Source organism: Frankliniella occidentalis, unplaced genomic scaffold (assembly GCF_000697945.3).
Source record: "Frankliniella occidentalis isolate FOCC.00 unplaced genomic scaffold, Focc_3.1 Scaffold3, whole genome shotgun sequence".
In the NCBI taxonomy this organism is placed as follows: Eukaryota; Metazoa; Arthropoda; class Insecta; order Thysanoptera; family Thripidae; genus Frankliniella; species Frankliniella occidentalis.
The window spans coordinates 547,058-559,538 of NW_026267133.1; the positions used below are offsets into that span (position 1 = coordinate 547,058).

The window sequence follows — 12,481 nt, forward strand, 5'->3', positions numbered from 1 at the left end:
AGTGCGCCTCCGCCCGGCTCTTTTTGCGTCGCTCTTTTCGCCGGCAGGGCGGTGCCGAGCCGCCTCACTCGTACGTATTGATTTTTTGGCGTTGGCTCGGATGGGGCCCCCGGCCGGGCGGGGGCGGGCGGGGCTCCGTTGGGGCGCTCGTCGTTGCGACCCGAAATGACCCGACACGGCCCGGCGCGGGGCGCGGCGCCTAGCCAGGCCTAGCCTAGCCTCCAGTAGCGCGCTAGCCGGCCCGCTGCGCCCCTCGCGACCTCGCCCTGCTGCTCCTCAACCTGCTCTCCTCCCTGCCCCCCAGCTCCACCGAGTCCCCGGCGCCCCGCGGTGCCCCCGCAGGTCGGCACAACGGCATGGCCCCTCCCCCGCACGGCCCGCACCACCGAAGGGACCGGAGGGATGCCGGGCGTCGCCAGGACGAGGACGCCGCGCTGGAGGATGGCGACGAGGACTACGACCACCGCGGCTGGAGTCGGTATGTTGTGAGCGCCGAGCCACGCCCCACGCCCGGCGCTATCGAACGGGACGGGCTGGGCGGCCACCACCACGCCGTGGCGCTGGTTCAATACGCGCCGCCTTGGCAGGTGCACCTGCCGCCCGGCCGGCGCCCGCGGCGCTCAGCTCCTCCGCCTGGCCGGGCTGCTGCTCCAGGAGCTGTTGCTCTGCCCGCCGGGCCTGACGCGGGCCGGTCGGGGACCATCACCAGCAGCAGCCCTCCCAGGCAGATAAACAATAAACCAGTTCAATTGAACGTCCCGGTGCGGGTCGCCCGCATCGCGCCGCGCCCCTGCTTCTGCCCCGAGGCGCGCCGGCAGACGGCTGACCTTTCCCCTCCCGCCGCCTCCCGTCGCTGCAGTCTGGTGGGGTTGCTTGCCGGCGGGCTGCCAAACGCAACTGCCCGCCTTGCACTTGTTTTATCGATTGAAAAGGTGCATCCGCCCGTCCGTCCCGTCCGTCCCCCGGTGCTGTGCAGCGGTTGTGCAGCGGCGAGGGGTCGCGGCGCGGGCGGCGCGGGGAAGGACGACTGCTGTCGCCAGCCGACTGATTCAGAAGATCGTTCAAGAGGGCCGCTCCTATACCTCCCGTATAGCTCCTTCCTTGTTGCACTCATGCGGTAGGTATAGGAGAGGTCCTCTTGAACGATCTTCTGAATCAGTTGGCAGGGCGGGACGCCGGGCTGCGTTGTGCAGGGCACGCGTCGTCGCCTCCGCCAGAAGAACATCCTGCGAAGGTCGCTGGGCGCAACCGCCACCGGGCTGGGCGGGCACCCTGGCCCGGCCGCTGTGAGAGTGAAAGGGGTCGACGCCCTGTTGAGAGGCTGCGCCTCGCGGCGGGGATAAGAATCGATGACGACTCGGGCGCCCGTATGTAGGGATGTGCGCGGGGGCCCGCGGGTCGCTGTCATTGCACTTATTGCCGGGCAACCCTGACCTGTCTCAAAGGCCGCCGCCGCCTCGTGGGCCGGGTGGACCGCCAGCTCATGGAGTAGCTGGGAGTATAGTTGGTGCGGCCGCCTTGGGCGCGGCCCACGCCCCCTGCCACGGGCCGTGCCACGCCCACCTGCCGCCCCGTGCATTCTTGTGCGCGTCGCTGCATGACTCGGCACACGGGTGGCTCGCGCCATTCGGATCGCAGCAGCAGGAGCCGGCCCGGCCGGCGATACGCAACGCCACGCCACCCCGCGGATGTCAGCTGAGCGGTGCGATGTTGCTGGCGCGGGTGCGCCGCCGCGGCCGCCGCGGCTTCTGAGTCGGCCTAGTGTAGTCGGGCCCTCTCCCGCCTCGCGGCCAGAGAGCCCCCGGGCCCCCGGGCCCCCTGCCGCCGCTGTCGTGCCCGCACACCCACACCCGCCTCTAAACAGGATTACGTCGCGGGCTAGGCAAATGAGATCCACGCGCCTCGAGGCGCCTGCTTGTGCCCGGCGCCAGGCCTAGAGTGCCTAGGCCTACGACGGCTGGCCGCACTCGTCAGGAGGCTGCCGATGTCGTCCGCCACGCCGCCTTGGTGCACGGTCCGCTGCGCGCGAAGGGCCGAGAAGCAGTTGGGCTCGTGGCAGAGGACCAGCGCGGTGCTTGCCTCCCGCCGTGCGCCGTCATCGCGGGCCTCCGCGCCCCGCGTGGCCCGGCCAGTCACCCCAGCCGGGCGGGCGCACGGGTGCGCGGCCTCCTCAGTACAGCACCCCGGGCGGCACGTTGCCCTGGCAAGGGCTTTGCTCAGTGCTCGGTACACCAACCCCGCCCCGCCCAGCACGCCCCCGGCACTGACACCGCGCCCCCCGGTCCGGGACAGCGCATTTTCTCAATGCTCTGCATACCCCCAGCACGCTTCCCACCCTTTGCCCGCCCTGTACAGCGCTTTGCTCAGTGCTTAATACTCCAGCAGCACCCACACGTCCTGCAGCTCCAGGCGCTGAGCTCGTCGCCCAGGCGCTCGGCGCTCAGTACGAAGCACTCCAACCCCGCCCGGCGCGTTTCCCCCTTCACCCCGGTAATCCGCGGCGCGGCGGACCCAAAACCAGCCGAGTTTGTTTAGCCGCGCCGAAAAGTTTCGCGCTCGAGCCTGAAATCGCTTGAGGAGGGAAGGGGAGCGGCGTCTGCAGGCTCGACTGGCAACATAGTCGTGCCCGGCCCGACCAGGCCCGGCCCGGCGGCGTTCGTTGGCTGTTGGCTCACCTCGTTTAGCGCTCAGCTCCAAATTAAAGGACCCGGGTGTGGCGGGGCTTGGCGGGGCATATACGTACCTGATTGCAGGGCCAGACCCCGCGAGGCGTGCCTCTGGACTCGACTCGACGGGAGGGGGGGGGGGGAGCAGCCAGGGCGCGTTCGTTTTGGCAGACGGGAGGGAAATGACCTGACTTTCGCAGCCCTGGGCGATCTTCATGCTCCTGCATACTGGTGCGCGCCGCTGCCCCCTCCCTCGGGGGGTCCTCCTCTTGCAAGGTGCCCTCTTGTCCCGTCTCGTCAGTCACATGTCCTCGCTGCTGAGCCTCTGTGTGTGTCTCGTCTCGCTGAGCAGCTGAATGCGCCGGTCGCGAGGCGCGGTCAAAGGGAAACGAGGAGTGGTTGCCGGGAGGAGGGGGGGGGGGCACTTGTGTCTTCCCTCTTCTGCTTTTACTTTTAGCGAGAACACTTATGTCCCGGCTGGTCCCGCGTGCCGCGCCGGGGCCCCCTGCTCCCGAGTTACGCCTCGAGTGCGCCAGTGTGCGTGCGTATGTGCATGCGTGCGCGTGTGCATGTGCGGCCGGGGCTGGTCCGGGAGAGCGAGAGAGAAGGAGAGAGAGAGAGAGAGAGAGAGCGAGAGCGTCCCATTCATTCCCCTTCCCGGGCCGCCGGGGCGGCGTTGCCGGCTCTCCCCACCCGGCCACTAGCGGCCCCGGCCCGCCTGAGCCGCCGCGCCGCATTTTTCACCGGGCGGTTTGTTTGCGCGGCTCTGGTCGAGGGAAAAGGGAGGGGGTTTGGGGGGAAATGGGGGGAAGAGAGAGAGAGAGGGAGACGGGGACGGGGTGCGGGCGATAACAGCGGCTAGCGAGCCCATGGCGCTGCCGGCCCGGGGCCCGGGAGCCCTGGGCCCATCGGCACTGCCCACACGCCCCAAACTGCCCGGCCCGCGCCGCGTAGTTCCGCCACTTCAGTACCCCCCCCCCCTTTTCTCGTCCTGTTCGTGAACCTTGTCTTGGGATTGGCGGTCAGAGGGCGTTACTCCTTCCGGCCAGTCACTGATACTGTCTGATAGGATTTGCGTGGGGAGCGGGAAAGGAGGGGGGGGGGGAGTCATCCAAGAGCGCAGCGGCCGGACCATCTTCCATATGCGAAGGGATCATGCGTTAAGTACGGCCGGTGTCGAAAGGGGGGGGGGCGTCACCTAAAACTGACGATAATTGACGAGGGGTGCGGGGTGGGGTAGGTACATAGTCCGGACGTCCGATTTTAACTGTACAAAATCTGAGAAATAAGGCAAAAATTGTGCTGTTTTTACATTTTCTTGACATGGTTCTCTTCCATTGTACAAGTAGGCCTGTCATATTATAATTCCCCTTCCAAAAACATATTCCTTATCACCACATAAAGAAACTGATATTGTTGATTTGGGGTGGCCTAGGTGAAAATGGACGTCCGGGGGGGGGGGGGGGTTACGAAAACTGACAGCAGTGGACGAGGACGAAGGGGCATGAGGTGGTTGTTTGTGGGCGTAAAACAGCGGACGTACTTTACGGATGATCCCTTATCCACTCGAACCCTGGAGTAGCATGGGCTCTCATGGCCTGAGGGCTTTCTTTGGCTGGTCAGGCTGTAGTTGTGCACGCGCCGATCCAGGGGCGCTGCCCTTGCTCCCGCCCCGCACCCTCCCTTACCCCTTTGCTCCCTGCTCGGGGGAGGGCGCGGGGCGCCGCGCGGGTGCGCAGTGGGGAGGAAGATGAGCCCAAGGGGAGGTGTGGGGTGGGGCCCCCATGGGGTGGGGACTCAGCTGGGGAATACAAATGAGACCGCAAGCGCTGCGCGGGTCTGAGTGCGGGACGGGACGGGATCATCGAGCGAATTCCCCATGGAGGGAGATAGAGGCGCCTTGTGGCCCGACAGGTGAGAGGAAGGCCGGCAATGCAGCCTTATCTGCCGTGCGCCGCGCTCACGTCGTCAGTCGTCTGCTCGCCCCGCCCCGCCCCGCCCCGCGGCCCCGCCTCGCTCGGGTCGGGCTCGTTGAGAGTCGAAAGCCGGACAAGGCGGTCCGTTGTTGGAGGCGGCAGGTGTGCGTTGCACGCTGCCGACGCGAAGTGGACACCCTGTCTAGTGGTCCAGCGTGCCTGACTGTTGCCCGGCATAACACTGTCATGTTTCGTGTGCGCAGCTCCTCCTCCAAAATCATCGTGGGCAACGTTCCCAACAGTGTCCACCCCCCGGACCTGGAAGGACTGCTCAGTCAGTTCGGCACCATCCAGAGCATCGAGAAGATCAACACCAGGGATGGCGCAACCCAGACCGTGGCCGTGATCTTCGAGGCCCCAGAGTTCGCCCAACAGTAAGTATCTGGTGCTGTTGCAAGGTGTTTGCCACTCCCCCTTCTCCGTGTTTTCATCCCGTCGCACGCTTTGTTTACTTTCCTAGCGCAGCTGTTGCTCCAAACTATTTTCACTAGGAGATCGTCTTTTTCTAATATCTGTTTCCTTAATTTTAGGGCATGCCAGGAACTGAATGGCTACGAATATGAAGGCAGTTTCTTAAAAGTTGAGATGGCCTCAGAACGCCGTAACAGGAACAGGGCTGCTCGAGGCCCAGGTGGAATGGCATTCCAGGGACCCCCTGGGGCGTCTCGTCAAACAGACTTCCCTCTCAGAATTCTTGTCCAGAGTGATATGGTTGGTGCGATTATTGGTCGTCAAGGTACCACAATCAGACAGATTACTCAGCAGACAAGAGCGAGGTAAGAAATCAATTTTTTGAATGTTATTGTTATCTTACTGTTAAAGTTTGTAGCTAAGTTCTTTTTCTAAAATCTATTTTCAGAGTTGATGTTCACCGCAAGGACAATGTTGGTTCACTTGAAAAGGCTATCACAATTTATGGTAACCCTGAAAATTGTACCAATGCTTGCAAAAAGATCCTTGAAGTTATGCAACAGGAAGCAACAAATACCAACAAGGGAGAAATCACCTTGAAGGTTCTAGCACATAACAATCTTATAGGCCGAATTATTGGTAAAGGAGGCAACACAATCAAACGCATAATGCAAGAAACCGACACAAAAATTACTGTATCCAGGTGAGATATCAATCCAAAGCATAGTATTAAAGACAGCCAGCTGCAAAATCTACGCTTGTAGTTGCTTGCTTTCTTTGTGCTAATTACCATTTCTGGTTTCTGATATAGTATTAATGATGTAAGCAGTTTTAACATGGAACGGATAATCACAGTGAAGGGATCTATTGAGAACATGTCCCGTGCCGAATCAATGGTCAGTTCCAAGCTGAGACAGAGCTACGAAAACGACCTTCAGGCTATGGCTGTAAGTATTTTGTCTATATTCATCTTAATCCATTTTAGACATTGCTTTTTTTTTTTTAAGGAGAGAATTTAAGTTAATGTATGTTTTATTTGTTTGTTTTATAGCCTCAGAGTATGATGTTCCCTGGTCTTCATCCCATGGCTATGATGTCAACCTCCAATATGAACTACTCATCACGGGGTAGCGGTGGATTCCCTGGCACACCTTACGGATCTGGCCCTGCTAGCTACCAGGGAATGTACCCTCCCGGTGGTGCTATTCCTCCGACGGGCGGTCCCCCTGGTATTCCTGGTGGACCCAATGATGCTCAGGTAAATAATTTTTTTTTACCTCTACATGTGTTTCCTATATATTGAATGTGCTATAAATAGGTTTGCAATTACAAGAGTTATCATTGGGATAAAGGTTTACAATGTAGAAAACATTCATACTGACTCTTGAAGCAAAGCCAAGAAATGATCTGAGCTGAATACTAACTAACAATTGTTTTTGTCTTTCAGGAGACTACCTTCTTATACATCCCTAACAATGCAGTAGGAGCAATCATTGGCACCAAAGGTACCCACATCAGAAATATTATTCGATTCTCTGGAGCGTCAGTCAAGATTGCCCCAATTGAAAATGACAAACAGCCCCCACCTCCACCACCACCAACACAACAGAACCCAGGCGAGCCACAGCCTCCTGTTGCTGAACGTAAAGTCACAATTATTGGCACACCAGAGTCCCAGTGGAAGGTAATTAATTTTTGCATCCCTGTTACTGTACTTCTCAATGTAAATTCCTAGATTACTAGAGAGCTTGACACTAGTTTTATTCATGATGATCCTAACAATTTTTTGTGTTTTCCAGGCACAGTACCTTATCTTTGAAAAGATGAGAGAAGAGGGCTATGTAGCTGGAACTGAAGATGTGCGCCTCACAGTTGAGATCCTGGTCCCATCTGGCCAGGTTGGTCGCATCATTGGCAAGGGTGGCCAGAACGTTCGGGAGCTCCAGCGTGTCACTGGCTCCATTATCAAACTGCCAGAACAAGGATCTCTTCCTCAAGAGGAAATTGAAACCACAGTCCACATTATTGGACCATTCTTCTCAGTGCAGGTATGCTTCAGTTCTTGTGTCATACCTCAAACAAATGTAGTAGTCCAGGATCCTTCCCTTTTATTCTCAGAATTTGCAGTAATGAGTTTTCTTTCTCCCCTGCAGTCGGCGCAGCGCCGCATTCGTGCCATGGTGCAGACCGTTGCCCCTCCCGCACCCACCGGTGGCCGGCCACCCCGAGGAGGCGGCGGCGGCGGCAGCCACAGAGGAAATAACGACCAGCAGTAGCCCCGTGCCGCGCTGTGCCGCGCCGCGAGCCCCGCGCCCCTGCGCCCCCGTGCCCCCGGCCCACCGCGCCGGGCGGGGCCAGCGGGGCCTCCCCGCGGCGCGCCACGTCGGACGCCGCTCTCTGACAGAAGCTAAACCTACTAAGTGACAACGTATTACCTCAGCAAGCCACCACCATACCAAAGATGTGATACTGTGTCCTGTGTGGCCGGGTGGGAAGAGCCACCGGCTTGACTTGCGACGATTTAAGTTTCTCTTTGTTGGTTTGTAATTTTTTTTATTTATAATTTTCTTTAATGAATTTGAAGACACTTAAAAGGGAGTGAACGTCGCGGATGGAGCCGCTAGTGGTTGGTGAATCTAGTATCTGTGGAGAGATGCGGAAAGGACGGCTGATTTGAGGGCGTAGTGGACAAATAAAAGAAGCTGTGGCCCAAAGAGTCTCAAGCTCGAGAATAATGTGCCAAAATGGGGTTAGAGTAATTAGGAGAAAGGAGCTGTATACAGGGTTGGTTGCTGAAGGAGCAACAGACAGCTGGTGATTGTTCCTGATGGGGGCATCTTGTACCTTGATCGGAGAGTGGTTGCATCATTTGATATGGCAGAATTTCATAAGATGATTGGAACTGAAAAATCGGGCACAGGGTGCGTGCCGTCAGCCTGAGTAGTTTAGTTAGTGATAAGCTGGTGCACGCTACATCCTTCTGGAATTCTGCCTTTGAAATGAAGTGTCTAATCCCAGTCTCCCTTCAAGCCTGGCATGGCTTGGCCTTGTATTTGTCGACTATGCCTAGTTAATATATTTTGACTTTGGCTTTGTAAATGCAGTAAGGTAATCATACTGTGTCATGGTTACCCTCTGCTGTTGAGTGAAACTTGTAGAAGGAGTAAGTACCACCGAACGTTCAAATGTTCAGTCATAAAGTGCGTTCTAAGAGATTTTAAAATAAAGTGTATAATGTGTCTCAGGGTACAATGAGGCTGAAGGAGGTGATTGAGTCGTTTAGTTAGTACAAAAACTTAAGATATTTTAAAAATATTGACAATTTTTTTAGAGAAATCGAAAAGGGATTGCTTTGTTTCTAATAATGTAGCATTCTCTTTTCTGTATGTAAAGTTATACGGAAAGAAGTTTATTTTTGATACTTTGTTGGAGAAAATTTTTTTTTTGTTAGATTTTTTTTTAATATATTACAAAAAAGGTTACATAAAATTTTAATGGCACATAGCGTTTTTGGCTATGTGGAAAAATGGAGAAATGACTTAACTCACACATAGGATCAAAACAGGTAAAGCCGAGCTAGTTGGAGTTTTTGGTCATTGGCCATTCAAGGAAAACCATATCAGTAGTTCAAAGCCAGCCGGCCCAAACCAAACGCTATAGCCTTTGAATTGGATCACATTTCTTTCAGTTCTTAGAATTTTCTTTTTGTGTTTTACTTAACTTGAGAACTGCTGAATCATTTCATTGTTTCCTAAAGCAATTCCAGAGATTGCTTTCCAAAACAATAATTTGAAGCATTTCAGACAAATTTGAGAGGTGGTGAGTCTCTTGTTTGTTTTCAAATGTTCAAACCCTCCAAAGCAAAAGATGCTAAGTTTTTTGAAAGCTCACATGCAACGCACGCTGAGAGAAAAGTGCATGAAGTCTTACTGTCGCAAATCAGATTTAGACTGATGATGCAAACCTAGGTGGATACTAAACCATACTACAGATATTTACCTGGATACATGTATATTAATTATTGTGTCTCACAAGGAAAATGTCCATGATAGAATCACTCTCATTTGAAACCAGCCCGCGGCAAACTTGTAAATTGCCTGCGATAATTACCGACCAATGACTTATCCCACTCAGTATCACCCTCACTGCTCCTCTAAACGGGTGTGGCGTTTCCTGAAACAGAAGCCTGGTTGATTCTAGTTCCAATGTTTATGAATGTTGTTTTCAGATGATATCGTTTATTCATGAATGAGAGCATATTTTGTTGTTATTGCTGTGTACACTAAAGCATAATTAGATGAAATATTGTATTTTTTATGCATAAGTGTGCGAGTGAGTGTGATGTGTGTATTTCTCAGGACAACTGTTGATTATGCCGTTAAGTTATTCCTGGGGAGTAAGTGGTCCCATGGTACTCTTCTCCCTTCCGTTATCTTCTGTTTGTATTCAGGAAACGCTAAAGTTTTGCCGAAATGAAATTAATGAATTACAATGTTATAGTATTATTGAGCTTGAGGAATATCTGAGTGGGATGCAATGATGCGCTCGAGCGCACTTTTACCCCCTCTATAAATACAACAGCTTCTGTCTTAGAATATGCTAAGAAATCTTTAGGCCGACCTCGGCCGGCCGGAGCAAAGTTAAGGGTGCAGGGCATAATTTCATTATGTCTTCAACACACTACCTCATAATAAAATAATTCTTCTTTTATCTGAAGGAAACATGCAAATCTGAAAAAAATACAAAAATACAAAAAAATATGTAATAGTTTATATATTATCAAGGACAGCAGAGCATAGTACATTGTAACACATGACCCATAAAATGAAACGGCTCGGAAAGTGTTAATCCATAGCAGGAACGGTTTTACTATTGTGGATTGGATAATACCTACCTACATTGAATTGCAGTGCATTTTTTTGTTGTTTCATGTAGATTTGTGTCAATGTGGAGCTTGCAAGAAAGCCTATAATCACTCCTTATCTTTGATGTTGTAGATTTTTGATGCCCACTGCATGTGTGTACCTTAGAAATGTTTGACATTATTTCTGAAATTTCTAACTGTAGAGGTTCATTCAGAGGTTCTGTAGTGCAGAGTACCTCTCTGCTGCCCATTTTTCTGCCTTTCCTTCATTTTTATCATCAGATTGTATTTTTGAGTTGCTATGCAAATCCTACAGGATGGTTGGTATCATAACAGACTCATCCCAAATGATGGATAATTGTTAAACTGATCAACTTTTTTAATCGTCTAGAATGAACTTATTGGCTTGCATTAAAAAGCATTTGCATTTCTGATTCTATTGATCTTTCCTGTTATGATGCTAATCATTCGATTTTACCAAGGTAGTAATTAATATTGTATTTCAAGCAAAACATATAGTATAAATAGATGTTGCCCATTGTTGGTTCTCAACTGTAAAAAATACTTTGCCTAGTGATTTTTTCTGGGTTCTGTTAAGCATATAACTTTAACTACGTTAGATTTTGGAGTTTTTAACTTAACTGCATCAGCAACAAAACTACTTCAGAAGTGATGAGTTAGTTAACCCATGTTAGAGCAGTAAGTACAGCCCTCAGTGTTCTCAACATGTCAGGCTGGATAAATGGTAATTTTCTTTTTGTTTTGAAAAGACTGCTGAAATAGGGCTTCTTTTATATTTTCTTTCTTGGATGTGCACAAATTTGTGAAACTTTAAAATGTAAGTAAATTAGAAACATTTGGTGTGCAGGGCCTGCAGGAGAATTTTAAAATCAGTGTTTGATTTCTGATTGTAAATCAATTTGTATCATTCCTGTTTTTTGCTTTAATCATGTAGAATATTTGGATTGGCAAAGCTTAATGAAATGACTTTGCTTTCATTATACATATATAAAAGGAGCATATAATCAATTGCTTAGATTTGGTGTATAGTCTTAACTTGGAACGCTTTCCGATAGTATGCGCCATTTTTCTCCTGCAGAGCCGCTAAAATTTGATTTGCTATCAAGATATATCTTCCTCTTTTTTTTGTGTATGTCCTCTCTCTCAGGTAGTTAAATGATACCTCATATTACACAGCATTCGAGCAGTTGGCACGGCTCCACAACACAGTGCGCCTAGGCTAAGCGAGGCTGGCCAGACAGTTCAATCATAACAGTTCATTTAACTTGTATAATATGATGGTCCATCAAACAGCATGCGTTCTCCTTTTTCTACCATGAGAAATAAATTATTCTAGTTAATGAATATTATTTGTTTTGTAGAAACCTTTTTCCCAACCTAAGTACTTTGTGCAAAAGATATTTGGAAAGAAATGTGGGTGGAATATTCGCCTAACCTACAACTTAAATTATCCAAGTACAAATGATGGTGCGGTCATACAAAGGAATCCAGTGCTACTTGTCGCCTCAAGACAAAATTCTGTGGCTTATTTTAGCTCAACGAATTGGTGTGAGCAATCTAGCGAATTGGGTCAAAATAATCATTACACCGGTACTTGATTAGTCTGTCGGTCTACTGTGTGTGTATATACCCCATGCAACGCCACCCGGAGGGGGTGGTTATGGACATACTCTGAGCAAGAGAGGCCCTACTTCCTGAGGGGGGTAGTTCCGACGTCGCCTTCAGGACGGCACTACGACAACGACTTCTACGACAAGAAAAAATGAATTCTTTTGGGCCCCCGGGCCGCGAGTCCCACATGGTGGCCATGGCCATACCTACCAGATGGCTGATTCACCCCGCTCACTTCTGTAGTTATGCTCTGCCGCAGTTGACCGCAGTCCTGCGCGCAGGATGCTCAATAGCTCGCCCCGCCCGCCCAGCTTTGGTCAGGGGCGATAGGCAAACCCGCCCGCACTCCTGCGTGTGGTAGTATAACTACAGGGGTTGATTAGCCTCCTAGTAATACAGCGCACGGCGTAGCTTTTCCTTTCAGGAGCCAGAGCTGGTGACCCTAAAATTCTACCCCCGACTGCGCCGGAGGCCGCGACCTCAAGGTTGGGACCCGCTGACCTACGCGAGAAACCCACGCAAGAAATCGACCTTGCCGTGCTGAACCATTTCCCACAAAAGAAGGGAAAGAAAGAACGGCCTTCTCCCCACGTTCACCTTCGGGGTCGTGCCGCACGAGACGACGGGATGGGGCCGTCTTTGCGCTCCTCAACTCCCTGCGCCGCCGTGCTCCGCGTGCCTCAGCAGCCTCAGCCCTCGCCTTCCTATGCTCCCTCCCCCTCTTTTCAGCGGTTTGCCGCTAAAAGGCGTGGGAGCGCGCAGCTGACACCGTGTCGCCATCGACGCCTCTGCCGCCGATACACCGATGGCATGGCCCCACGGCAGGGACGCGATGACAACACAAATTGATTTTCCGATGCGTCGGGCAATTGACGCCTCATCGGTGGCGGGCGCGCGGCCCAGCAATAAGGGCGCGAGAGGCCGCCTCGCCC

The 12,481-nt window shown here is 52.5% G+C and overlaps 1 protein-coding gene across 6 annotated transcripts in view; it reads left to right on the forward strand.

Moving 5' to 3' along the window:
• LOC113209425 (insulin-like growth factor 2 mRNA-binding protein 1) overlaps positions 1-11,282 on the forward strand; it is an 18,824-nt gene extending 7,542 nt beyond the window's left edge. For 2 of the 6 annotated variants that reach the window (XM_052265953.1, XM_026426929.2), the window contains 9 exons: positions 305-478; positions 4,846-5,016; positions 5,173-5,418; positions 5,502-5,756; positions 5,865-6,000; positions 6,105-6,311; positions 6,501-6,737; positions 6,853-7,101; positions 7,207-11,282. In XM_052265953.1, coding sequence (XP_052121913.1) covers positions 305-478; positions 4,846-5,016; positions 5,173-5,418; positions 5,502-5,756; positions 5,865-6,000; positions 6,105-6,311; positions 6,501-6,737; positions 6,853-7,101; positions 7,207-7,329 — 1,798 coding nt within the window. In that variant the 3' untranslated portion in view covers positions 7,330-11,282. Of the gene's footprint in view, positions 1-304; positions 479-4,530; positions 4,581-4,845; positions 5,017-5,172; positions 5,419-5,501; positions 5,757-5,864; positions 6,001-6,104; positions 6,312-6,500; positions 6,738-6,852; positions 7,102-7,206 lie in introns of those variants that run through there. The other 4 variants (XM_052265963.1, XM_026426931.2, XM_052265957.1 and 1 more) reach the window with 3 other exon arrangements.
• The last annotated feature ends 1,199 nt before the right edge of the window (positions 11,283-12,481 follow it).